Source organism: Heterocephalus glaber, unplaced genomic scaffold (assembly GCF_053883595.1).
Source record: "Heterocephalus glaber isolate CG9 unplaced genomic scaffold, H.glaber_assembly_v1.0 deba00001442, whole genome shotgun sequence".
Lineage (NCBI taxonomy): Eukaryota > Metazoa > Chordata > Mammalia > Rodentia > Bathyergidae > Heterocephalus > Heterocephalus glaber.
In genome coordinates, this window is record NW_028258296.1 from 3,405,700 (window position 1) to 3,429,350 (window position 23,651).

The following is a 23,651-nucleotide window of genomic DNA, read 5'->3' on the forward strand; positions in this document are numbered from 1 at the left end:
TTTGCGAGAAGGGTGCCATCCAGGGATCAGAGGGACACGGCCGAGCCTACTCAGGCTGCCCACCTTCCACGTCCTCCCGAGGAACCATGCCCCATGGATCCTGCACACGGGCCGGACCCTGGCAAGGAGGGTTGTCCTGCGGGACTTGAGAGGCTCACAGCGAGCGCGATGGGACAGCGACACGTCCTCTTCCCAGCATGACTCGCCGGATGGAGTCCATGCAAAACTCAAGCGCAAAGGCCAGGGAGTGGAACTGACAGACTTACGGCCATGGGGCTGGAGTCCGAGTCGCAGTACGTGAGCAGCTCGTGCAGGGTCACTCCGAAAGACCAGACGTCTGAGGCAATGTAAAACTTACACTGGATGAGGCACTCCGGCGCGTACCTAAAGGAAAGCGGGTGCACCTTTGTTTTGGGGAGGGAGGCTCCAACACGCACGACAGAGCAGCTCAGGAAACCAGCCCTCCAGTCCCCGGGGGGATACTCCGGCGACTGTGGGTGCCCGCATCAGTCCCATCCTGCACCCCGCACCAGCCACAGAAGGCACGTGTGCACCCCGGGCAGCACAGCCCGCGCTCCCGAGTCAGCAGCGTCTGCCCCAGCTGGCGCCTCCCAGCGTGACCCGTGCTGGTGCCGGACACTGTGCTGGCCCAGCCCGATGGCCGGCATCCCGTCTGCTCTCCTGGGCTCTCCCGAGCCTGCGCCCATCTCGCTGGCCCACCACCGTCCTCCTCACGCTGTCGCTGGCTCCAACCCTGCTCCCTCCGCTCTGAGGGGATCTGAATCACTCGCTCTCCTCCTGCCTCCAGCGGCCCCTGCTCCTGGGTGGCACCCCAGCCCCAAAGCTCGGCTTCCTGAGCACTGAGCCCGCTGCTCCCACACACGGCCTGTCGTGTCTCAGCTGCAGTAGCTGGCCTGGGCCTGCTCCCAGTGTCCTCCAGGAACCTGCCCGGCCCAGTGTGTGTCAGTGCCGAAACCCGCAGTGATGACCGAACGGCTTGGCCCTGCAGGAGGGACGTCTGTATGTCTGTCCCTCGAACCCTGGGCACCGGGCAGCCTTACAGGAGCCAGTGGAGACATCTGAAGGCTCCCGGAAGACAGCGCCCGGGCCAAGAGGGGCTGTGGCCAGCGTCCGGCTTCTAGCCAGGAAGACAGCGATCCCGAGGCCAGGTCACACCGGGAGCTCCCTGACGCTGTTCAAAGCCCGCTTGTCCCCTGCGTGGACAGCTAAGCAGGAGTGGGCTCCTCCTGGAGAGTCAGACCTCTCCATACCCAGAGGGACAGCACCAGGAGGCTGCGCAACAGTGGGAGGGGAGCAGCGCCCCCTGAAGCCATCTAATCCCCCCCGAAGTGCTCTCGGCAGGAGGAACCTGTCCAGCGGGCCGCCCGCTGGGGCTCGGCTCCCTACCAGAATACGGGGCTGTCGCGGTCGTCCTTGACCGTGTAGTACTCCTTGTCGGTCTCGATGGCCTTGGTGAGCCCAAAGTCCCCGATCTTCACCTGGTGCTCACTTTCAACCAGGACGTTTCTGGCTGCCAGGTCGCGGTGAACGTACTGCCGGGAGCCCAGGTACTCCATGCCCTGGTACAGATGGGGCGGAGCACGGCTCAGCTCACCTCTCAGAGCACTCGCAGGCAGAACCATGGGCCACGCTGGCACACACGCATCTCCGAGGACGCTACCCACCTCCCGCCTGCACGCTGCTGACAACCAGGGCCCACCCCGCAGCAGAGCAGCGGCCCCTGCTGGGCGGCTGTCCTCACCTTACAGATCTGCACGGCGTACTTGAGCTGCTGCTTGAGGTTAATTTTGTTCTTGTTCTTAGGAAGGTACTCCTTCAGGCTTCCTGAGGGCAGGAACTCCATGATGAGCTTGATGCCGTTTCCTCCTGTGTAGGAGAAAGCCCTGATGAGAAGGGGAGCAGGGCTCGGGGGCTGCAGGCGCCGGTAGGGAGGGCTGTACTCGTCCAGGCCTCGTCACGAGCACGGGCTGGGACGGCACAGCGTCCACTGTCAACCCCTAAGCAATGAGAATTACAAGTCATGCCTTTCACTACCAGTGTGTTCTGATTTTGATTTTAAGACAGGGTCTCAATAAGGTGTCCAGACCGACCTCAAACTCATGATCCCCCTGCCTCAGCCTTCTGAGTAGCTGGGATTACAGACATGCACTACCAAACCTAGTTTCACTACTAGTTTTAAAAGACATATAAGGCCCGGGGATTTAGCTCAGTGGTTCCAGCGCCTGCCTTGCAAGTGCAAGGTCCCGAATTCGATCTCTGGTACCAAAAAAAAAGACATATTAGATCAGCAGTAAGCTGGCTTGTAAGAAAGATACAAGTGTTACGAATATATGCCAGGCACAGTGGCGCAGGCCTGTGGTCCCAACACAGCCTCTGGGAGGCTGAGCCAGCAGGGTCACAAGTTTGAGGCCAGCCAGGCAACTCAGTAAGATCCTGTCTCAAAACAAAAGATGAAAGATAAAGGGAGGTGCGGATGCAGCTCAGTGCAAAGGCCCTGAGTTCAATCCCCGTTACTGCCAGAAGAAGAAAAAGGCTAGCGTAACAGTAAATGCGACTACTTACTACTCCCACCTTGACTCAGACGGGTCTAAACAAAATCCCCGGACCGGCACTGAGCCAGGTCGGGAGGAGCTGGCGGGTGTCCCTTCCGTACAGCGCCAGGGTGGCTCTCGGGAGAGACCAGCCGGAGCCAGGAGGCCTCGGGCCCCAGACAGGGTGGGCTCAGCACGGCCGCCAGCCCGCGCTTACCATCCTCCGTGCAGATGCCCTTGTACTTGACAATGTTCTCGTGGTAGAGGTTCCTCAGGATCTCGATCTCCTTCTTCAGGTCGGCTATGTGATTGCCTCCGCTCTCGGGCTTGAGGGACTTGACGGCCACCTGCTCCCCGGTGTTGTCCCCCTCGGGGTCGTACCTGCAGAGCTCCACCTTGCCAAAGTGGCCCTGGACGGAGGGATGCATGCGTAGCCATCAGGCCCGTGGGCTCCCTGGGCTCTGCTGTACCTCCTCTCCGGCCTGTCACGGCCCAGGTGAGCAGCAGGCGAGCCAGCTCGCAATGGTGGCTCCTGGCCGGCGCCTGGGGACCAGGGACCCTCAGCCGCCAAGGGCGGGACGCTGGCTGCCAGAGCCTGGACCTCTCGCTGGCTCGTGCCAGGCCCCATGCATGTTGTGACGCTGCCCACTCACGTGAGGATGCCCAGCACGCCCATGGGCACAGAGCTGACAGGTGAAACGCCACGGCCTTTGTTCAGTGGCAGGGACCTCGGAAGGCCGCAGAGGCCGGAAGTCTCAGAGCCTCTCTGGTCACACTGCCCGTGAAGCTGCTGGGGAACTCGTCCCTGCCGTACACTCATCCCCGATGCCACCCCGGAGCAGGCAGGCAGGTTTCCTACGTCCACCACATCTATCCCACCAGGACACTCAAGCCTCCCATGGCAGTGACCCATGTCCCCACATACAGACACAGTCATGCATGCAGGGCAGGCCAGGATGCGCTCCGACCCCCTTGTGCAGTGGGAAGTGTCCCCCGGGAGGCAGCAAGGAGCCTCACACTGACCAGAAGCACAGGGCCAGCCGGAAAGCCCAGGACTCTGTGCCGACCATGACCAGGGGGCAACTTGCCTCTCCCAGGTCACGGATCCTCTTCAGGAAGCGCTTCTCAAAATGCGTGGGATCCACCTCGGTGGCTGGTGTTTTTTCTGAAACGATGTCTGGATCTAACAGAAGAGGAAACAGATGAGAAGCGAGCTGTGGGCAGCACGCCCTGGGCCCCAGCCCTGCCCCGCGGCCCTGGGAGGCAGTGGCCCGTGCACTGACTCTGCTCCTCCAGCTTGTTGATGTCCCTCATGATGGCACGGAAGAAGGGCCTCTGGTTGGGGTCATAGTTCAGGCAGCGGGTCATCAGGTCGGCCAGCTCCTTGCAGGATGGCGTCACCGGCCGGCAGCGGCTCTCGTAGAACCTCTCCTTCTGCAAGGAGGGCACTCAGGGGACAGTGCCACCACATGCCCTCGGCCTCCCAGCCCCAGGGAGGTGGCATCTGCGCAGGCGGGGCCCATGGGCAGCCTCAGGCCCCACGCTGACGGCCGACCATCAGTTAGACACCGCCAGGTGGTGCCAGCTCCTGGAGCCGCCCCGCCCAGCCCACACCGGCAGTGACAGCTCTGAGCAAAACTCAGAGAGGAGGACGAGGGAATCTGAGGACCTCGATCCAAGTGGAAAGGCAGGGAGTGAGCCAGAGGTCAGCAAGATGGTCAGCACTTCCGCACATTTCCACAAACAGGAGATTTGTTCTAGCTCACAGAACAGCACTCCTGCTCTTAAATGAAAGTGTCCAGGCTGTGTATCTAGTACTGTCTGACTTTTAATGAGAAAGACACAGACAGACTGGGGACAAATGCCAAAGTGTTCACAGTGACCAGACGCGGCCATTTTTTAATTTTTCTATTTTCCAATTTCAATTGTTCTAAAGTTCACAGATAATTAATATTTTTAGAATATCAGGTGAAGCCACTCCCACACTGGTTTCTGCTTACAGCGGGACTCCGGGTCCTGAGCGTGACCTGAGACCTGGCCGCCCTACGCTGGCCGGGCCCTGCCCCACCGTCCTCAGGGGGCCTGGGGGAGCCCGGCTGCACCTCGGCAGCACACTCACTCACTCACTCACTCTCCACAGGCCCTGATGCAGTGTTTCCCCCTGTCTTACGGACAGGGGACGGGACGGAGGGCAGCGGCTGGCATCTGAGTGTGCAGCCAGCAGGCCCGTGGCCGAGGCTCCTGGGGAGCTGGGTGTCCCCATCGAGGGAGGGCTGGCCACAGCAGCTCACCTCGATCAGTGTCTTGTCCTTCAGCGGGATCTCGCCATTGTAGCAGATCTCCCAGAGGGTGGTGCCAAAGCTCCACTTGTCAGCGGCCACGCTCAGGTTCTTGGAGTCCTCCACGCACTCGGGGGCGATCCAGGGGATCCGCTCGATGCACTCTGGGGAGAGGCGGCAGCGGCTCAGCTGGCCCCGCTGACACAGCTGGCTGCCCCAGCACTGCCGGTACCGCTGCAGGCCCAGGGGACGGTCACTCTCCACAGGCCCCAGGAGGGTGCGGCCTCAGGAGCAGCAGGGCACCACTGGCGGGGGATGAGCAGGGGCTCGGGAAAGAGGAGACGGGAGAGGCCCCACAGATGCGCGGCTGTGGCCCCTGCACGCGGCGGCGCTATGGTAGCTTCCCAGGGAGAGCCTGTTGCTCACGGAGGGGACACAACACAGAAGCTCACAGCCCCCGGGGCCAGGCGCCTCCCCAGCTGCCCAGGCGTCCGCAGAGCTGCCAGGTGCTGTGCAGGCCCGGCCTGCCCTGCTCCTCCTGGCCGGCGGGGACACACCTTGCCTGGACAGCACGGTGACAGGGATGCCTGGGTCGCTGAGCTTGATGAACGGGCCGATCTCACTGTCTACGCCTTCTCGGGCCAGCAGGAGGTTCTTGGTGCACACGTTTCCATGGACCAGGTCTTTGTCCTCCTACAGGACCAAAGGGCGCGTCAGGTGGGCGGCTGCCCTCCCTCCTGCCCTGCATGGTTATACCCACCATACGGGTCCCCAGCAGGGACGCAGGTGCAGGCAAACATGGACAAACGCCAGCTCCCAGGCACTGCAGCTGTGCCTCGCTCTGCTCCGCACACACCAGCCCGGAATGGCAGCGTCCACCCATGGAGCGGCCCCACGTGGCCAGCCTCGTGCTTACCAAGTAACTCAGGGCGCTGGCCAGCTGCTTGGCAACCTTGAACTTCCAGGGTGTGGTGAGGACGTCGCTCTTGCGGTGCATGAAGAGGTCCAGGGGGCCGCCCTCGACAAACTCCTCCACCATGATGTCTGCGGCAAAGACATGGCCACTGGGCGTTTCTGCCGGGGCGGGGCGCAGGATCGCCCCTCTCCCTCCCCAGCCTCCACAGTGCACGGCCCTGGCCCTGCATGCACACAGCAGCTCTTTCCGGGAACAGGCCTGGCCAACCCTGCCCTCCTGATCCGCATGCCCTGGGCTCAGGGAGGCCCCGATGAGGCCACACGGAGGAGGCCCTGGGCCCTGCCCAATGCAGCTCCTCCTGCCACACTTGTGGAGAGGTGGCTGCTCCCGACCCACTCACATGGCACACAGCTCGGATCCCAGCACTCTGGGAGACTGAGACAGGAGACTATGAAATCTGAGCCCGGCCTGGGCAGGTTAGGAACTTAACGAGGAGGCCCAGTCTCAAAATCAAAAATAAGAGAAGGGCAGAAAACTTAGCTTGGTGCAAAGGAAAATAATCCAGAGAACCACAGGAAAATGCAAGAAAGACAAAAGAAAAAAACCCTCTTGTTTCAAATGTATGTGTCAGGAACCCAGAGGCACAGGCCACTGCATGTTTCTCCAGCTTCAGCCCCAAGGCAGAGCATAGCGGGGGGCAGAGAACCCACCCTGCCTGAGCTCCAGTCTGCACAGACTGGCCCGAAGAGCAGGAGGAAGCGCTAAGGAACGAGAGGAAGCGGGGTGTGGGGCCCGCTGAGCACTTACTCTCCACATCCCGCACGCACACGCCGTACAGGTACACGATGTGCTTGTGCGACACCTGCCTCATCATGCTGGCTGCTTCGAAGAAGGCCTGTGGGAGAGGTGCAGAGGGACCGCTGGGCCAGGGCGGGGTACAGCCCCAGCAGCTCCCCGTCACCGGCCCACCCCGAAAACTAGCCCTGCCTCCGCCTCCCCGAGGCCTCGCCCAGCCAAGAGCCGCACCAATCTGGCCGTCGCACTGGTTTAGGAAACAAAATGCTACAAGACGCAGAGCTAGCTGCTGAATTAGAACGAAGGGGAAACTGTGGCAGCGGACGTCCAGGCCAGACCTGCCCTGTCACTCTGGAGCCTGAGGGATCCCGGGAAGGCGGGGGGTCCCCTGGGCTTTTCACACCGGCAGTGGGAGCCTCGAGGCCACGTGGCTTGGCACCAGCTGCCCGGCACCACCTCAGGCCTCAGGCAGGGCGGGAAGGGGCGGAAAGCAGGGGCGCAGGGCCTGGGTGGGGCTGGCCTGAGGAGAGGGTTCTGCCCGCCTGGAAGGTGCAGGGGGCAGAGTGGGGACACCGACCAGAGAGATGTCCCTGTGGCTGGGGTCCAGCACTTTCAGGATCACTTTTATCCTCTTCTCCTCCGCAGTCCCCTCGTCGTCCCTGTAGTCCACCAGCGTCCCAGAGTAGATGTGCGTCCTTGTGCCCCTGCCGAGGTGCTCGCCCTGAGGGAGGGAGCAGAAGGCTGTGATGGCCGCATCCGTCACCCAGGGAAGGGGCCCAGCCCACATCTCACAGCCTCCCAAGAGTCCTGTCCTTGTGCAGTGTGCAGGGGAAACCGGAAGACACTGGGCCGATGTGGTGCGGCGCTTCCTGTCCCGGAGCCCGTCTTGACTCTGGGGCCCAAACCCTCCTGAGCCACCACAGACCTCTACCCCAGGTGCCAGGCAGACACAGGGAGGACCCCACCTGGGGCCCTCCAGCCTCAGAGGGGACAATGATGCCGGCCACGGAACCTGGGGACGCCGGCTCCCGCGCTGTGCCCCCTGCTGTCCCCCTGCAAGCAGCACTGCGTCAGGGCTGCTCAGGAATCGAGCAGGGCCCGGATGCTGGGGCCGCCGCATCTGTGTGAAAGCCTCTGGCCAGGCGGGCGCTGAGTCTCAAAGGGCTGCTCGGCCCCACCCAGCCACCCATCTCAGCAGCACACGAACACTCCGCTCCAAAGCAGGGTGCAGACCAGTCCTGAGCCCCCGCACGGCCCGGAGAAGGTGAATGAGCACAGAGGCAGAGGCGGGCTGGGGGCCAAAGGGACAACACTGCGGCCTGAGGAGCAGGGGCCACGTGGACCACTGTGCGAAACGGTCTGAGGCCCTTCCAGCTTGAGCTTCCATGTTTCTCCCACACCCTGAACACGGAAATCACAACGTGATTCATGACACGCTCGCATCAGGCGGGGGTCTCACCCACACAATGTGTGAATCGCAGGTCTAGGACCCCTTACAGATGCGAGATGTGGACCGGGGCAGACACCCCGGAGTCACCTGAACCCACAGGAGCAAGCACACTCGTTAGTCACTAATTTGCACAACTGCCACCATTTGTCATCTGTCACAGCAGAGTGGTCACACGGCCACCCTGCCTGGAGCACCCTGCCAGGGTCCTGTGATGATTCACGGAAGCTGCATCATCATGAAGGAATCCACCAAGGTTACCAGAAGCTGTGATCCCAAGGTGACTCACAGGGGGCCAGGCCATGCCACCTGCTCTCAGGAGCCCACCACGAGCCGCCAAAGGGAAAGGAAACAATCTCCCCAGACCTGCCCTCCACCCTCCACCCCCAGCACCCCGTGGGAGGTGGGACCTGGCTACACCCGGTCCAAGGCCAGACTCACTTGCATGATATCTTTCTTGAGGATCCGATCGAAGCTCAGCTGGCTCATGGGGTAGACGGGCTGCCACTCCTGGGCTTTCTTGGTGGCCACCAGCAGGTTGGAGATTTCTGTGGAAGGGATTGGCGAAGTCTGAGCATGGTGCAACAGGGCCAAGGACCCCGACAGCCGCAGGTATTGCGGAGCACATGGTGGTCTCTGTCGGCGCTGTCACCGGCGTGTGCTTGTTCCACACCCTAGGAGCTCACAGGCTAGCAGTGGTGCCAAATGCATCAAACAACTGGCCAATCCTTTACCAGGCTGCAACGTCCGTGCTCTTCTGAAGGACAGCCCGGGATGCCCCAGCCCGCGCACGCTGTCCTGGTAAGGGGCCAGGGAGGGCCGTCCTGAGAGGATGAAAGCCCACAGCTCAGGCGGAAGCGCCAAGAGGTCTGGGACTGTCCTTTTTCCTGCTCCAGCTCCGAGGCCCAGTGTACAGTGGGCACTGCTGGGAGCTGAGCCCAGGGCCCCCCCAGAGCTTCCCTAATGCACAAACACTGGAATAGACAGCTGGGATGTCATGCAGGTGGGGAGCTGAGGGGACAGAGGCTCGGGGCCCCAGGGGTGGTTTGTGCAAGCAGCGAGGAAGGCGACCGGGACCTGTCTGAGTGGCCTGGGCCCGGAGGCGGCGGTGGCGGTGCACTCCCAGCGCTCCTGTGAGCGGGGCCAGGAGGACCCCAACTCTCCCGATCAGCAGCAAGCCAGCCAGAAGTCCACGGGCCACAGGGATCTGGGGTGACCACGTGGGTGGGAGACCGCCACCGTGCTCCGAGCAGCCTGCCTCGCTCCCCTTCCTACCCCTCCCAGGGAGTGTGGCTTCCCACCGAGGCCTGAGGGGGCCTGGGTCTCCCGGTCTGGCCCCTTCTCTCGTCCGCAGTGGGAAGGGGATGGAAGAGGTGCTGTGTGGACCCACACGAGAGGCCTGCGGACCACAGCTCCTCATCGCTGACCCTGGCTGGGTCCCCAGGGCCAGGTGGCATGGCACCCGTGCCTCTGAAGACAGTGTGGCTCGGGGAACCAACAGGCCCAGCATGGGGCAGCCACGACCCGGTGCCTGCCCCACCTCTCGCCTAGGCGATCACCCGGGCAAGCCCAGCGGGGTCCCCAGGACAACGTCCTCCAGCAGAGCCTGCCGGGCGCGGGCTTTGCAGCGCATCTCCACTCGGGGCAGCAGCCAGCCCGCTGTCCTCACGGGGGGCAGTCCTGAGACCACTCGCTGCATACCCTCCAGCTAGTCACTGCGAGTCCCCAGCCTCAGCCTCCTCCTCTGCACAACAGCCACCAGAGCCACGTGTGCTCCCAGGACTGGCGCCCTACCCAGGGCACTGCGGCTGCCACCACTCCCCAGCTGGGCTGGGCCCCTCCTGCCGCATCTAGTGACAGCGAGACCCAGCCCCAAGCGGGGAGCTCCCAGCGAGCAGGAAAGGCAGGAGCCACGCACGCGTGGTCCACCTCCTCCCCGCACAGCCGCCTGGGCAGTGTGCGTGGCATCACGGGGCTGGCCCGGTGCTCCAGCCAAGCAGAACACCACCTTCCTACCCCAGGCTCTCCGCTCCCCACATCCTGGTCCTCACCCCGAGTGCATCCCAGCCAAGCACACCCTGCTTTTAACACCAGGGAGGGACAATGGGTCGGGTCGGGTCGAGAGCAGCCACTCCCGGCTCTGCAGCCCTCCTCAGAGCAGGAATGGGGCGCAGCCACTCCCCGAGGCTGGCAGGAGCCTCTGCCAAGGCCCGTGATGAGCCTGTGGGAGCCCAAACACAGCAGCCCACTCTGCCCCCAGCAGAAGCGCAGACAGAGCCCGCAAGCGCGTGCTCTGGACACCCCTCGCCCTCCTCGGGCGGCCTTTCAGGGGGATCTGACCTGCAAGGCGGCGTCCTGGGGTGGGCGTGGGGTGGACACCAACGCCCCCATGGCAACTTGAGGGACGCGTTGTGAGCGGGGGTCAGGCCTGCCCCAGTGCTCAAGGAGAAGCTGCGACACTGCGCGGGGCCACTCCAACCCGGCCGGCACCTCACACTCGGTCTGGTCTCAAAGCATCCCCGAGCCCAAGGACATCCCTGCAGGTACAGCCTGGCCTGGCCCGGCCTGGGCCACTCACCCCGGGGCTTGGGCTGGCAGCAGCGCTTCAGCACGAAGCTGATGTTGTCCGTGCGCAGGATCTGCTTCTTGAGGTGGCTCATGAGCTCCTCCAGGCTGGGGAAGCCACGGTCCGAGCCATGCAAGCTGTAGCGGCCCTTCTGCACCTCGATCTGGAAGTTCTTGAACTGCTTCTGGCCACCCAGCACCTGCTGTCCAGAAACACGACCAGAAGTACCAGCTTAGGACATGGAATCAGGGGCGTCTGTGATGCTGAGGGGCAGATGGAACCCTGCACCGTCTCTGCACTTCAAACACTACTCCAGAATGAAACATGTCAGGGACTTCGCAGGCACCACAGGATGCTGCCACCTGGCTCACGCAGCTACCATACAGCTCACCCTACAACAAGCAGCTCAGGAGTGGCACAGTGCCTGGCAGCTATGACAGGCAGTGGGCATGTCTGTGACTGCCCCTTCCCTAGGCAGTCACAGGCCACCACGAGGCACCACGAGGCCAGTCACTCAGCTGCTTATCTTCCACCCCCAGCATGGGAACAGCCTGCTTCCTCCAAAGATGCGAGCAAGGCCTTCGGGAAGCTGGCACCCGGGCACCGTGCCCGACACCCAGCAGCGCAGGCTTCCTTCCGCTCCATCCTCTCCCCACTCCTGATGAAGCTCACACCCTGGGCCTCTCGGGGACTCCCGCCCGTCTGAGGTCCCATGTGCCAATGGGGACCTGCACCATGCTCCTGCCCTCCCAGCCCTCCCACTTCGGGTGGTCCCAACACATCCTGGTAGATTTATGAGATGAATTCTGTAAAGCTCATCATTTTCTAGAACATCTCAGTTTGCATTTAAACACTGCATGAATAACAAGGGAATCTGAGGTCTAGTGAGGTAAGTCAGCAACTCTAAGACCTTAGTCGTTAGGGTTTCCCTCCTGCCACCCTCAGGGTCCAGCTCCCCCTGAACAGACACCAGGCAGTGCTTCTCGGGTCGACATGGGACAGCCATCCAGCTGTGACAATGCTGGCTGCTACCATCTGGGGCTCGCTATCGGGCCACCCGGATGGGGTTCCTACAGACAATCCCACGCTGTGATGGTGCGGGCGGCAGCCTAGAGAAGCCACTCCAGACAAGGAAGTGCACCCACAGGTGTGGGCAGAAGCAGGCCTGAGGCCCTGCCGTACCCTCGGAGTGGCCAGCGGCTCCCCGGGAGGAGGCCACTGAAGGAAGGACTGGACCTGCTGCTCAGCTGCTGGCTCCTGTGCAGAGCAGCGCTCCTGCCAGACCTCGAGGGCCTCTGCACCAACCTGGCCAGGAGCAGTCCTCCTGCCGCAGCCCCACCCTGTGCCCTGCAGTGGGGCCATGCCAGCGTCCCAACTGACCTCGGACTTCTCGAAGCAGGTGACCGTCATGAGGATGTTGTCAAAGTCCGTGCAGCTCCACCTCAGCACATACATGCCCTCCTCGCTGCCCTCCTGGCGCAGCTTGTTGATGGCGTACTCCGTGCTGAGGGGGAGCAGGTGGGGACAGCTCGCACACGACCCCAACACACACCTCCAGGAGCCGCCTCCCACTGTGCAGCCCATCCCAGCCCGCCCAGGGCCCCGCACCCTCCAGATGCCGAGTGGAGACAGACGGCGTCGCCACTGGCCACTGCCCCATGGCGCTGAGACGCGCTTGTCCCCTGCCCGAGACACTGTCTCAGTGCTCCCGGGCACAGTGCCGTCCCTGGCAGCCACAGCAGGCTGGGCTCACGGTGACTGCTCCACAGTGACAGCTCTGCATGAGCAAGTCCAAGGCCAGAAATGACAGTGCGCCTGCCTCAGCCACCTCTGCATCCCCAAGGCCACAGGGCTGCCAGCTCGAGCGCCGCGGAAGGCGGAGGCCAGTGTCCCCATCTCTCCTGGGCCTCCTCGTCCAAGACGCCCTGGCCAATGCCCAGCCCTGCTCAAAGGCTGCCTGCTTGGAGAAGGCCCTGTGGGCAGGGACCTGCTGCCTCCCTGGTGCTCCAGGTGCCAGCCCACTGTGGTGGGCGCTGCAGGAAGAGGTGAGTGAGGCAGATGGTGCCCTCAGCCCGGGCAGGGAGGGCTGTAGAGAGGACCGAATGCATCTGAAGGGAAGGAAAGGAAAGCAGATGGAGGAGGGGACAGCAGGTGGAGAAGAGAGCAGGCACAGGTGGCCTGGGTGAGGGGCGACAGACTGAACCTGCAGATGGGGCTGAGCAGCTCCCACAGGAAGGCCTCTCCCGGTCACAGGGACAGCAGCACCAGCCCTGGAGATCAGCCGTGGCTGGGACGCCAGAGGAAGACACTGAGGGAGCCTGGCCCCCTGCTCTGCGGTCCCCATGTGTCTGCCCATCAGCCTGGGCCTCTGTGGGCCCGGCTCCACACCCCAGCAGGCACCCGGTGACTGGGACAGGAAGGGGACACAGCAGCTATCTGCCTGTGCCTGAGGCTGTCCCAGCTAAGAGGAAGCACAGAGCCTGCAGGGACACACAGGAGCCCCTCCATGGAGGCCTCTGAGCCAGGCAGCCGCATCGAGATGCAGGAGGACCAGGACATCCCACAGCCTCTGCAGAGCCATCTGCACCCCCAGCACGCCAGAACAGGCTGACTCGGGACTGTGCGTGACACTGAGGCCTGCAGCCTGTGCCTCCTGCCTCAGTAACCGCAGAGCTGGACACAGCAGAGGGTGAGGAAAGGCGGCCGTGCTTGGTCAGCAGTGGAGCAGCCAGGGCTAGGCAGGCGGCAGGAGGGCCTGGCCACAGCCCAGGGGGCGGGGACAGAGAAGAGGGTCCCCGTAAGCAGCCAACACCAGCAACCACCTGGCTGGCCCAACAGACGATCCCTGGGCAAGGCGGCCAGGCTTCCGGCCGGAGACCCAGCCAGCGCCACCACAGCAGGCGCGGGCACTCCAGAACCCACCAGATTGGGCCGTGGCAGCCGTTCTGTATGTTGTGGACGATCAGCGGAGGAGCCACATCAGTGCAGAGGTAGTGGTGGGCGTCTGCCGTGAGCCGGAAGTACCCGTCCACCAGGGACACGAAGGACAAGGCCTCTTCGTGCGAAGAGAGCTGCAGTTCCTGGGGAGAGGGGACAACCACGGTCAGGGCGGGCCCAGCACCCAGGTGGGTGACGCTGTGCTGCTCGGGTACAGACTGCAGCCCCTGCAGGGCTTCCTCTCTGCTGCTGCAACCGTCCCCGAGGTCACGCAGGACTCTGTGCCCTCCCTCCAGAAGGAGCCGCCGGACGAGGGCAGCGCGCCCAAAGGAGAGGCTGGCAGAGCTGCGCACAAGGGCTGGGCAGACAGGAGCAGCGTCGGCCTGGCTCAGGCGGAGGGGGCACCCAGGCAGGACGCCCCGAGCTGGCCCTGTCCCAGCGGCAGCGGAGGAGGAGGAGCCCGAGGCTGAGCCCGGGTGCCTGTCTCTGCCTCTGGGGAGGCTGGTCTGGGAGGGCCCGCTCGGGGCTTCCATCCAGATGGGCAGTGAACCAGCTGCATGCTGGAGGCCCCGCCCAGTGCGGCTGGGCAGAGCTGACCTCGGGGCGCCCACCGGAGCCGGCCATGACTGTGTCCCCAGCAAAGGTGGGATGATGGCTCACGGCACCGGTGCCACGTGCTGCTCCTCCCGCACCCACGGCCCCCTCTTCCAGAGTGACATGGGGCAGCACCGGCCGCAGCCGCCCTCTTCCTGTGCGACACGGTCTCCTGCTCTCCAGCCCACTCGGCTCCCGCACCCCACATCGAGGCCTCCGCACCGAAGGCCACAGGTGCAGGACCCTCGCATCGCGAGGACACAGCGGAGGACCCAGGGCTGCCATCTCGAGTGTGCTCAGCACAAAGCCCCACTTTCCGTCTTTCTACCAGCACATCTCCGGCCTCTTCTGCTCCCGCTCACTTTGCCCTGACTACATTTTTCTAATAAAATTAATGCCTACTTTTTTGCTGAAAACATAGGAAAGACAAAATAAGAAAATCAAACCTACTCGGGTCCCACGGTACAGAGAGGTGATACTTGCTTATTCTCCTAATCGCGCCTGTATGTATGTGCTTGCCTTGTACAAACGTTTTTCACAAATTGGTACTAATCCAGGTGGAGTTTTATATGATGATGTTTTGCCATTTACATCTTTACAGATCAATAAAAACTGGGCCGTGTACAACGGCGCTCCTCAGCGACCTGAGACCCGATCCCCTCTGCATGCCCCGCCCCGCCCGCCCAGGCTGCTCTCACCGCTGCTGCAGGAATGGGCATCCACCCCTCGGGGAGCCAGAGTCCCGGACACCAATGGGATGGGCGACACAGCTGCTTTCCTGGCTTTTGGCACACGCTGCCCCTTGTTTTCCAAAGGCTCTGTCACAAAGGTGAGTCGCTCCGCCCATCCGAGCCACGGCCCGCCCGAGCCCACCACCAGGTGGGCATCTCTGCCCAATTTAGGGGAGCAGCACGCTTCCCTTCTGCCTGGGACCTGGGACCGTCCTCAGCCCTCGTGACTTCCCCAGACACAAACATGTTTACTTTGGCGGAGTTCCCAGTCCCCCCCACTCCCAGTCCCGTGCACATCTCCACTACGCCAGGCCCCAGGCCAGTGACGGAGGAGGAAGTGAGCATGGACACCCTTCCTCCCAGAGCGCCTGGTGGCCCGGCCTGACCCCACACCCAGGGGCCTGCAGCTGCAGCCCACCCAGAGCCAGGGCTTCCTGCCCTGCCTGTCCTGGATGAGCCCACCCCACGGAGGCTGCGGGGTCCTGGGGATGCTGCGGGTCCCTGATCTCCCTTCCCTTCCGGCCTGAGCATCTGTGGACCCGAGGCTGGGCCCACCCGTGGGACCTAAAGGCTGACGTGGCTCAGGTCTCGCCATAGGGACTTTCAGGATCCGATCAGGCAATCTGCCAGAAGCTCTGAAAGTCACGCGCCGACCTCCTGCCTGCCATCCTGTCCTGTCCTCCGTGGCGCCTGCGTGAACTCACCATGTTCTTGTTGTCCTGCTTGTTAATGCTGACCAAGGACTCCTTTATGACGATGTGAGTGATCTCGGGGAAGTACGAGAAGTTGCTCCACTCTTCGCGGACTTTGTTTTTCTCCTCATCCTTCTTGTGTTTGTTTTCCAGTTTTTTCCGCTTCAGTTTGTTTTTCTCCTTTTCAGCAGGAACAGCCTGATAAATGTATACAGGTGACAAGGATGAGCTGGCTTGCTTTCTTCTGCTGGGGAGAGGCCGATGCTTCCGGAGCCTCAGCAGGCCTGAGGCCCACGGAGGAGAAAGCTGGGGCATCTGCACCTAGAAGCGGAGTCCTAGCAGGGAATCGTGACGCCACCCAGAAGAGACCACAGTGACCACCGCCTCAACTCTACCTGACCCAGTGTGCGCGTCACCTTGGGAAGGGACAGAACTGCCCCTGGGACATGCATCCTCGGCCAGGCCTGCTCACCGCCAGCCCTGCCTGGCTCCCTGACTCGGAAGCTTTTCCAGACAGGAGTGCACTCCACATGGGGCTCGCTCCACACTGCACCTGCGGGGCCAAGGGCAGTGCTGCTGTGCAGCACGAGCTCTGCACACACCGCGCCAGCACTGCGCCCACCAGGTCCCCACGAGGCAGAGCCCTCGCTCCACAGGGCTCCCCGCGCCACAGCACCTCCTGCACAGAAAGCCTGGGAAAGGGGAGGATGCTGTTTTCAGCATGAGAATAAGGCCGGAGAAAATGCATCTCATGTTTAATTTAAAGTCTCCACTTAGGTAATAACCAGAGCAGCCTGGCAGTTTCCCCAGCACTCATTCCATGCCAGGCCCTGTGTGCAAGTGCCGTCCAGCTCCTCGCTCACTCTGGAGTAAGATGCAGTGAGGAGTCAGCCGTCTGCAGTCCCTGCCCCACTGCCAAGGGCCTGGCACCAACCAGAGCCTGGGACCTAAGTGAGGCCTGCAGTGCCCTGGCCGTGCCACCGCCCCAAGCAGCACAGCCCAACAACTGTACGCACAACACTGCACGTCAGGCACACGGGAGGTCGTGCGCGGGCTATACGCAGACATCCCGCCGTTTTAGAAAAGCAACCTGGCCATCCACACATTCTGGGCTCTGTGAAGGAACCTGTGACAATCTCAGTACAGATGCTAGGACAACATGCGCAGGTGAATAATATACAACGATCTGGTGAAGGGGCCCGCCCAGAACCGCAGGACTTAGGTAGAACAGCTGAACCAGGTCTCCTCGGATCCAAAACCCAGCTCCACAGCCCCATCCAACAAACACCTCCCAGAAGACGCTCCACAGTGCAAAACCCACTGTCCTGGAGGAGCCGAGGCCCCTTTTGGTTCTCACCTCGACTGCCTACTAGCAGGACCTCGGGCAGGATCCCTAACTGCTCTCCGCCTGAGTTCATCTGCGAGTGGAGATAATGGCAGCACTGCCCTCAAGAATTCTTCTTTCCAGAAATAAATGAACGTCCACAAAGTCCTCCAAGGTACCGGGCACACAGCAGCCAGCCAGAGAAGGACTGCTGTCGCAACACTGCCATGTACCGTCCATACTGCTGCCTTTACTTCCCTGTAGAACCCACTGGGTACTGACCCAGCTCCCACGGTGCTGGATGGCAGAACCATGGTCCTGGCTTACAGCCAAGGGAGGCGGACACGAAACGCAGAATTCTGGCAGGCTAAACAACATGCGCCACGCGACACAGGCTCCTCTCTGCCCCTGTAGCCACTTACGTTTGGTTTCTGCCGCCACTGGATCCCGAGATTTCCGGTCACCATCACTTCGTAGCAGAGCGTGCTTGCACCCTCAGACGAGTGAAACCAATTCATCTCATTTTCTGATGAAATCCGCAACATGGAAGTCTCGAATATTTCAGCCCCGTAATGTTTGGTCAAGGTTTCCAAGGTGGCCAGGTACTTCACCTTGAGATCGTGTGTGGACACGCTGCTGTCGCAGATGGTCGTGTTGTTAAACTCCTTTAGGAAATCCTTGAAAACATTATTTATCCGCATCCGGGTGAGGAGGTTCCTCTGTCTGATGGACTTATTCAACGTTTCTGGAATATACCGCTTGTAGCTAAAAGAAAAAACAAAAAGGGAAAATCACCTCTTTTTCACAGAGGCCAGCAGAAGACTGTCTGGACAGACAGTCTACGGATCCTCCTGGCACGTGTTGCCAGGTGAGAAGGGAGGGTGCAGGCGGAAGGCAGTGACAGCGGATGGAGGGGGACAAAGACCAGAGCGAACACAATGCCTCGCACCCAGAGTTGGCCAACACGGGGTCCCTAAGGCATCACCGAGGCTCCCGGCCAAGAGGGCAGGCGGTGAAGGCGACCTGCCACTGTGCCTACTAGTCCCGCTGCTCTGGGGTGCACGCACACTCACAGACACAACAGGCCTGAGCCCTGGCCAGAACGTGCTCCTGAAGCCAGGACGAGGGGCGTCCACTGGTGAGGGCACACATGCCTTGAGGTGCGACTTTCTCACCTGAAACTTTTCTATAAACATGGCACAATTTATTACAAGAAGCAGAGAAATACAAAGGCTAACGAAACACAACAGGCTTAGTGTCTGTCATGTGCGCACAACCCCAGAGCACTACTGAATGGGTCACTTGTCAAGGGCAAGACTTGCTTCCCATCCAGGTGCAAATGGCACAGGGTTTAGGACAGGGGTGGCGAACCACAGCAGGGCCTCAGCAGGCTGTTTGTTTCACTGAAAGCTCTGAAAGGTTCGCCAGCCCTGCTCTCGACAACCAGAGTCTGACAAGGTGGTGACGCACTCGAGAAGTGGCAGGTCCTCAGCAGAGCAGGCATGGGCTGGGCTGAGAGCAAGCGGAGCCCGGCTTGCTGCCGTGCCCAGGTCTGGGACAGCCCAGCCCAGGTCACCCTGTGGTGTGGGTGGTTTCACAACAGTAGACTCAGCCTCAACAAGTACATTCGTGTAGTGCAGCAGACAGAATTAGAGGGGAGCTGTCGTGTCTCACTTTAGCCTCATGAAACAATAAAGAGAAAAGACCCAGAGTCAGGGTCACAGAAAACAAGAGCAACAGCACCTCTGCTGCATCTCATCAGCCCCTGCATTACTGAGGAGCGACCTGAACGCTGCTCCAGGGCAAGGAGAAAGGAGAAGTCACCTCTCGAGAAGACAAGGTGTGTGACCTCTCTGAGATGATGCAGCCTTAGATAATCTCTTAGAGATGGAAGGTCTTTTGCCAGGCCTGGTGGTGCATGCCTGTACTCCCAGCACTCGGGAGGCTGAGGCAGGAGGATCACCACAAGTTCGAGGCCAGCCTGGGCTCTACAGTGAGTTCCAGGCCAGCATGGACTGCAGAGCCAGGCCCTGCCTCAAACCATGTATGACGAGCTCACAGCCCAGTGGTGAGAAGCCTACGGGTTTCCCGGAGGGTGGGATTACACTGACTGAGCTCAGGCACTTGGGCTGAGAACCCAGCAGCCACCAGCAGAGCCACACGGAGAAAGGTGCACAGGGGATATCGGCAGGGCGGAGAGCTGGGGCTCACTCGTTTCCCTGGTGCACTTGGTGCAGAAATCCGCCCCTGTGCAGGTTTCCGAGCCTCTCCGTCACCACGCAGTCAGGACTCGGTGGTCAGTGTGCTCCTCTGAGCCAGGCCTGGGCCTGCAGCAGGAGATGCAGGTGACACCTGGGCACGCACCTGATGTCCTTGGGCAGCTCTGGCAGCTGCACCTTCTTCATCATGGCGTAGTGCGAGATGGCCAGCACGGCCATGCCCAGGCACTCGTTCTCAATGTCATGTCCGTCCTGCTCCGTCTTGGGGTCCCGGATGGGCGCCAGGCACTTGACCAGATCGTACTGTCCCTGCCGGCAGAGGTGAGAAGACCGTGAAGCACTGCGTCAGCACCAGAGCTGCGTGTTTCCGGCATGGGGAGGAAGGCCCACACCGGGGCACACCGGAGGAGCACATGGCAGGAGTCGCGTCCGGCTTCCCCAGCACAGATGCTCTCTCCTGCTCACACAGCCAGGCACTGGAGGCCTCGAGAGCGAGTCTCTCTCTAACAAGCCCACACCAAACCCTACACTGGTGCCGTGGACGCACAAACACTGGCAGCCCCTTGTGGGCTCAGCACACAAACGATGCTGACTTGCAGTGTGTGGCAGGCCCGAGTGGTGCCAGAGTGAGGGACAGTGACACTGGCCTGGGGTCTGATCGCTCCAACACTGCTGGATGGCCGGGTCTCGGCATGGAGGGGAAGAAGCTGACGGGGCCAGCACTTCCCATTCCGAGAGAGAGGAAGGAACCCGGCTCTGTAGCACATCGATAGCACATGTAAGCCTACTCCACACCTGCCACCCACAGTTCCGGCCGGGAGCTGTCTGCAGGGGGCACCCCCACACTGATGGGGTGCTTGAGTTCTAAGAGCCCACAAGGGCCTCACGAGGAAGAATAAAGCAAGGCTGCAGCATAGTGCCCCCATCTGCCTGGCCAGCTCTGAGCCCCAACGCGCCCGCAGCCATGTGCTGGCTCCTCCATCGGTCCCTGCACCTGCACAGCAGCCCTCGGAGGTGGGTGCCACCAGCCCCAGGGCAGCCCTGTTACCCCTTCTCTCAGTGGTAGTCCCTGGGAACCAACGCGGCCAGACGTCATTCTGGACACCAGGGACAAAGCAACAAACTACACCATGCTTCTGCCTTCAGAGAGAGTCCCTTCTAAGGAGAAAGAAAAGGAAAGAGGACAAACTAACAGCAGCTGACTGCACAGAGCAGAGGCAGGCGGAAGCCATGCCAGGGGCCAGGCTCAGTGAGCGGGGACCTTCCCTGCATGGCCACACCCTGAGGCTGTGACCGCCACACCCTCGCTCAGCGGCTCTGCCATGGGTTCTCCTGCTGCTGAGCCCTTGGGCCAGGACAGGACTTCCAGTCTCTCCAGTACGAAGGGCACTGCCCAGCTCTGCAGACTCCCGAGGGCCCGCAACAGTGACTGGGGCCAGCGACAAGAGATGCACACAACAGAAACTGACCCGAGGGCGGTGGTCAGGCTTCTGGGGGTGGTTTTCTGCGCATGAGCTGTGCAGCCGCCTCAAGCTCATTCCTGAGCCCCGGGCAGATTCTGACGAGCCTCTCCACCCGGGGGCGCACACTTCAGCTGAGAAAGATAAAGGACAAACTGCAGATGCGAAGACAAACAGACTGCATCCAAAGGCCCGATCTTCTCACTGATTACATTTCCACACAGGCCTCCCAGGGCTGCACAGTCTCATTCCTAAGGCAGCTCTCCTGGAACAGGACAGACACCAGAACCCAAGCTGCACAGCGGGTGTAACCGACGCAGAGGCTGAGGAAATGAGGGACACGCACAGAAGCCCGTATACCAGCCTGCCACAACGAGCCAGCACAGGGAAAACTTGAGAAAAAACAGAAATGTCCAGGAACAGCCCCTTAAACAAACAACGGCTTTCCCCTGCACGCCAGCCTCATGATTCGTTTTCCCACCCCAACTCTCCCCCCGCACATCTCCCCTCTCAAGACAGAACTCTTCATTCCCACCCCTTCCCCAGCAAGTGCCCAGACTTCCCGTGGAGGCAGTGACTTCCTTATCTAGCCAACATCATCCAAATCAGAACCTAGAAACCCTGAGTCCTCCAATCCTCTCGGCTCCCACCCGAACCCTTCCGTGAGTGACATCTGTCCTAGCTCCGAGGTGCATGGCAGATCAACGTGTCCCTCTCCAACTCTGCCCCAGCTAAGGCACACAGCACCTTCTCCTCCAGGGCCGCGCTCCGCACACTCAGGTGCTGTCTGGGTTGCGCCCGACCCAGCGTGACCCACTCATGTACCGGGAGCACCACCGGCTCACACCCCGGGAAGGCCCGACTCCCTCGCTGGCACCCGTGTCCGCAGGGAGAAAAGGAGCCCTTGCCAGCTTTCGAGGGGCTCTCGGGGACCCGCCGAGCAGGTCCTCATCGCCGCCCTCCTCCACCCACTCCCTCAGCTCGGGGCCGCCTCAGGCCGCCCCATCAGTGCCTCTGCACCAGATGTTTCCAGTGCGTGAGGACAGCCGTGCTTGTCACAGAGGGGAGGAGGGTGGAGCGCGTACCATCTGCTGGCACCAGAGGGCGCAGCCAGCATGCGGAGAACACCGGCGAGCACAGGGCAGTTCCTCTCCACAGAGCTGCCCAGCCGTCGGTGGCTGCGCTGACTGGCGGAGCTGCTGAGAAATGCTACTCGGAAGGAGGACTTCCTCCATCCCTGTCCTTACAGGCGTCCTCTCCCCACAGAGGCCTGACCACAGCGTGCAGGGAGGAAGGGGAGGAGGAGAATGAAGACGTGCTGTCCACCCGCACCACCTCCACACGGCACATGTGATCACTGTGCACTGCAAACATGGACTGAGAGCTTTTCATAAAGTTAAAAATTAAAACCTCCAACCCATGTCCTCCGTCACCAAAGCTCATGCTTCCCCAGCCTCTCACCGCTTCTGGCTGTGGTCTTCTGCCGCCTGACTCAAGGCACCAGTTACAGGGCAGAGACCCGGGACCTCCAGTGCCCAGCAAACAGGACTCAGGCACCCAGTAAATGGCGGTGAATAAATGAAATGTTATGGAGCGAGAAAGTCAACAAAGATCAGTATTTTAGTGACCACTTGCAGGATGAAGGAATAAAAATTAAAGTTCGTGAAGTGGCACGAACGGTGGCCGTGTGCAGCACTGCCTCGTACAGAGCACCGAGAGCACGGGGAGTCCGGAAGCCTGTCCTCGGCATGGCAGTCCTCAGGACCCAAGGGGCGGCTCGCCCCTCCCTGCAGTCCCTCTGGCTTGCCTCCCCTCCCTCCCTCCCCACAGGCACTCAGGCGCTAGCTGACGGTGACAAGACCCACGGAGACAGAGGGCAGCAAGGCCCAGCGAGCCGGCCGGGGCACATCACCTCCCAGAAGGGCCCACCCTCCAAGGCCCAGCTTCCCACCTGCGCGAACAGGTACTCCAGGGAGCTGGCGTCCAGGAGCGGGGTTGCGTCGGGAACCTTCCTCTTCTCATAGCTGCTCTTCTGCTTCTTTGGCGAGTGTCGCCACACTGACTGCTCGTTGTCGTTGGTCCCATGCCAGTTGGTGAAGTAGAACCTAAAAGGCAGCAAGGTGAGTGTCACCGCGCAGGGGACCCGTGGGTGCTGGGAGAAGCCATTCGCTTCCCCAGGGTTTCCTCTGCAGTGTGTGAGTGGCTGACCTGAGCCGGGCCAGACAGGCTTTAAACCAAGCTAAGTAAAACCTGGAACCGCGCACTGTGTCTACAGGACAACTTGTCCCCAGGGCCAGAAGCAGCACAGGCTACAGCGCATGGATGGCAGGCTGCAGGCAGGGGGACGAAGGCGCTGTGGCCACAGTCAGGGCACTGCGGGAGCCCCGAGCAGCAGGGCCAGGCCCCAGAGCCCACACACATAGGTGCTCACCACACACCCGCCAGGAGAACACCACGCAACACACATGCTCAGAGAGCAGAGCAGACGGGGGTACACAGGTCCTTCTGAGGTAAGAGCCCCTCTTGTGCCCCCTGCAGTGGCCCCACGTCCCCTGCCTGTGACTCATTGGGGGACTGGTGTCTGACCGTGGGCCGGCGCCTTTCCCTCACGCAAGGTCTGCAGCTGGACTGTCCCCACCAGGACATGACAGGAACAGCTGGCCCCAGCTGGCATAGGTGCTGCATCCCCACCAGGAGGAAGGAGGCCCGAGCACCTGCCAGCCGCAGGCTTTGCAGCAGGGCTGAGGACGCACACGGCCCACAGGAAGGTGCTGGGGAGGCCACAGGACTGCACCAACACAGGGGGACTTCCTGCTGTGCAGGGGAAACGGCTCTCAGGGATGGAGGAGGCGACACGCTGCAGGCAGGCGTCCCTGCACCCACCCAGGGAGTCCTGGACCCACAGAGCAGAGCCCGAAGGCTCCCTGGGGCCCGACAGCAGTCGCACGTTCTCTGGGCCCCCATCCGGAAGCCCTGTGGACCCTCTCTGGCCAGATGTTCAGACACTGGGAGGCTGGGGCCAACAGTGTGCAGCTGCTCCTCTATACACACAAGCCCGGGCACCCCGTGGGGGTGGGGCGACAGGAGGAAAGAGGGGTCAAGATCCCACGGGAGTATGTACCCCAAACATTTACTCAGG

General features: G+C 61.7%; 2 protein-coding genes across 5 annotated transcripts in view; one reads left to right on the top strand and one right to left on the bottom strand.

Moving 5' to 3' along the window:
- Positions 1–15,567, top strand: part of Raver2 (ribonucleoprotein, PTB binding 2) — a 75,758-nt gene extending 60,191 nt beyond the window's left edge. For 2 of the 3 annotated variants that reach the window (XM_087212847.1, XM_087212848.1), the window contains exon 11: positions 14,688–15,080. In XM_087212847.1, the coding sequence (XP_087068973.1) occupies positions 14,688–15,044 (357 nt within the window). In that variant the 3' untranslated portion in view covers positions 15,045–15,080. Of the gene's footprint in view, positions 1–14,687; positions 15,081–15,414 lie in introns of those variants that run through there. The other variant, XM_087212849.1, reaches the window with a different exon arrangement.
- Positions 1–23,651, bottom strand: part of Jak1 (Janus kinase 1) — a 92,556-nt gene that overhangs the window by 2,222 nt on the left and 66,683 nt on the right. Inside the window, exons 5-23 of one of the 2 annotated variants that reach the window (XM_021255589.2) lie at positions 22,464–22,617; positions 19,198–19,361; positions 17,256–17,598; positions 15,522–15,707; positions 13,478–13,635; positions 11,936–12,059; positions 10,568–10,754; positions 8,431–8,537; positions 7,120–7,263; positions 6,555–6,642; positions 5,748–5,875; positions 5,389–5,524; positions 4,844–4,995; positions 3,836–3,986; positions 3,641–3,735; positions 2,770–2,962; positions 1,763–1,887; positions 1,408–1,580; positions 267–384 (exon numbers count right to left, since the gene is read on the bottom strand). In XM_021255589.2, the coding sequence (XP_021111248.1) occupies positions 267–384; positions 1,408–1,580; positions 1,763–1,887; positions 2,770–2,962; positions 3,641–3,735; positions 3,836–3,986; positions 4,844–4,995; positions 5,389–5,524; positions 5,748–5,875; positions 6,555–6,642; positions 7,120–7,263; positions 8,431–8,537; positions 10,568–10,754; positions 11,936–12,059; positions 13,478–13,635; positions 15,522–15,707; positions 17,256–17,598; positions 19,198–19,361; positions 22,464–22,617 (2,926 nt within the window). Of the gene's footprint in view, positions 1–266; positions 385–1,407; positions 1,581–1,762; positions 1,888–2,769; positions 2,963–3,640; positions 3,736–3,835; positions 3,987–4,843; positions 4,996–5,388; positions 5,525–5,747; positions 5,876–6,554; positions 6,643–7,119; positions 7,264–8,430; positions 8,538–10,567; positions 10,758–11,935; positions 12,060–13,477; positions 13,636–15,521; positions 15,708–17,255; positions 17,599–19,197; positions 19,362–22,463; positions 22,618–23,651 lie in introns of both variants that reach the window. The other variant, XM_004841520.3, reaches the window with a different exon arrangement.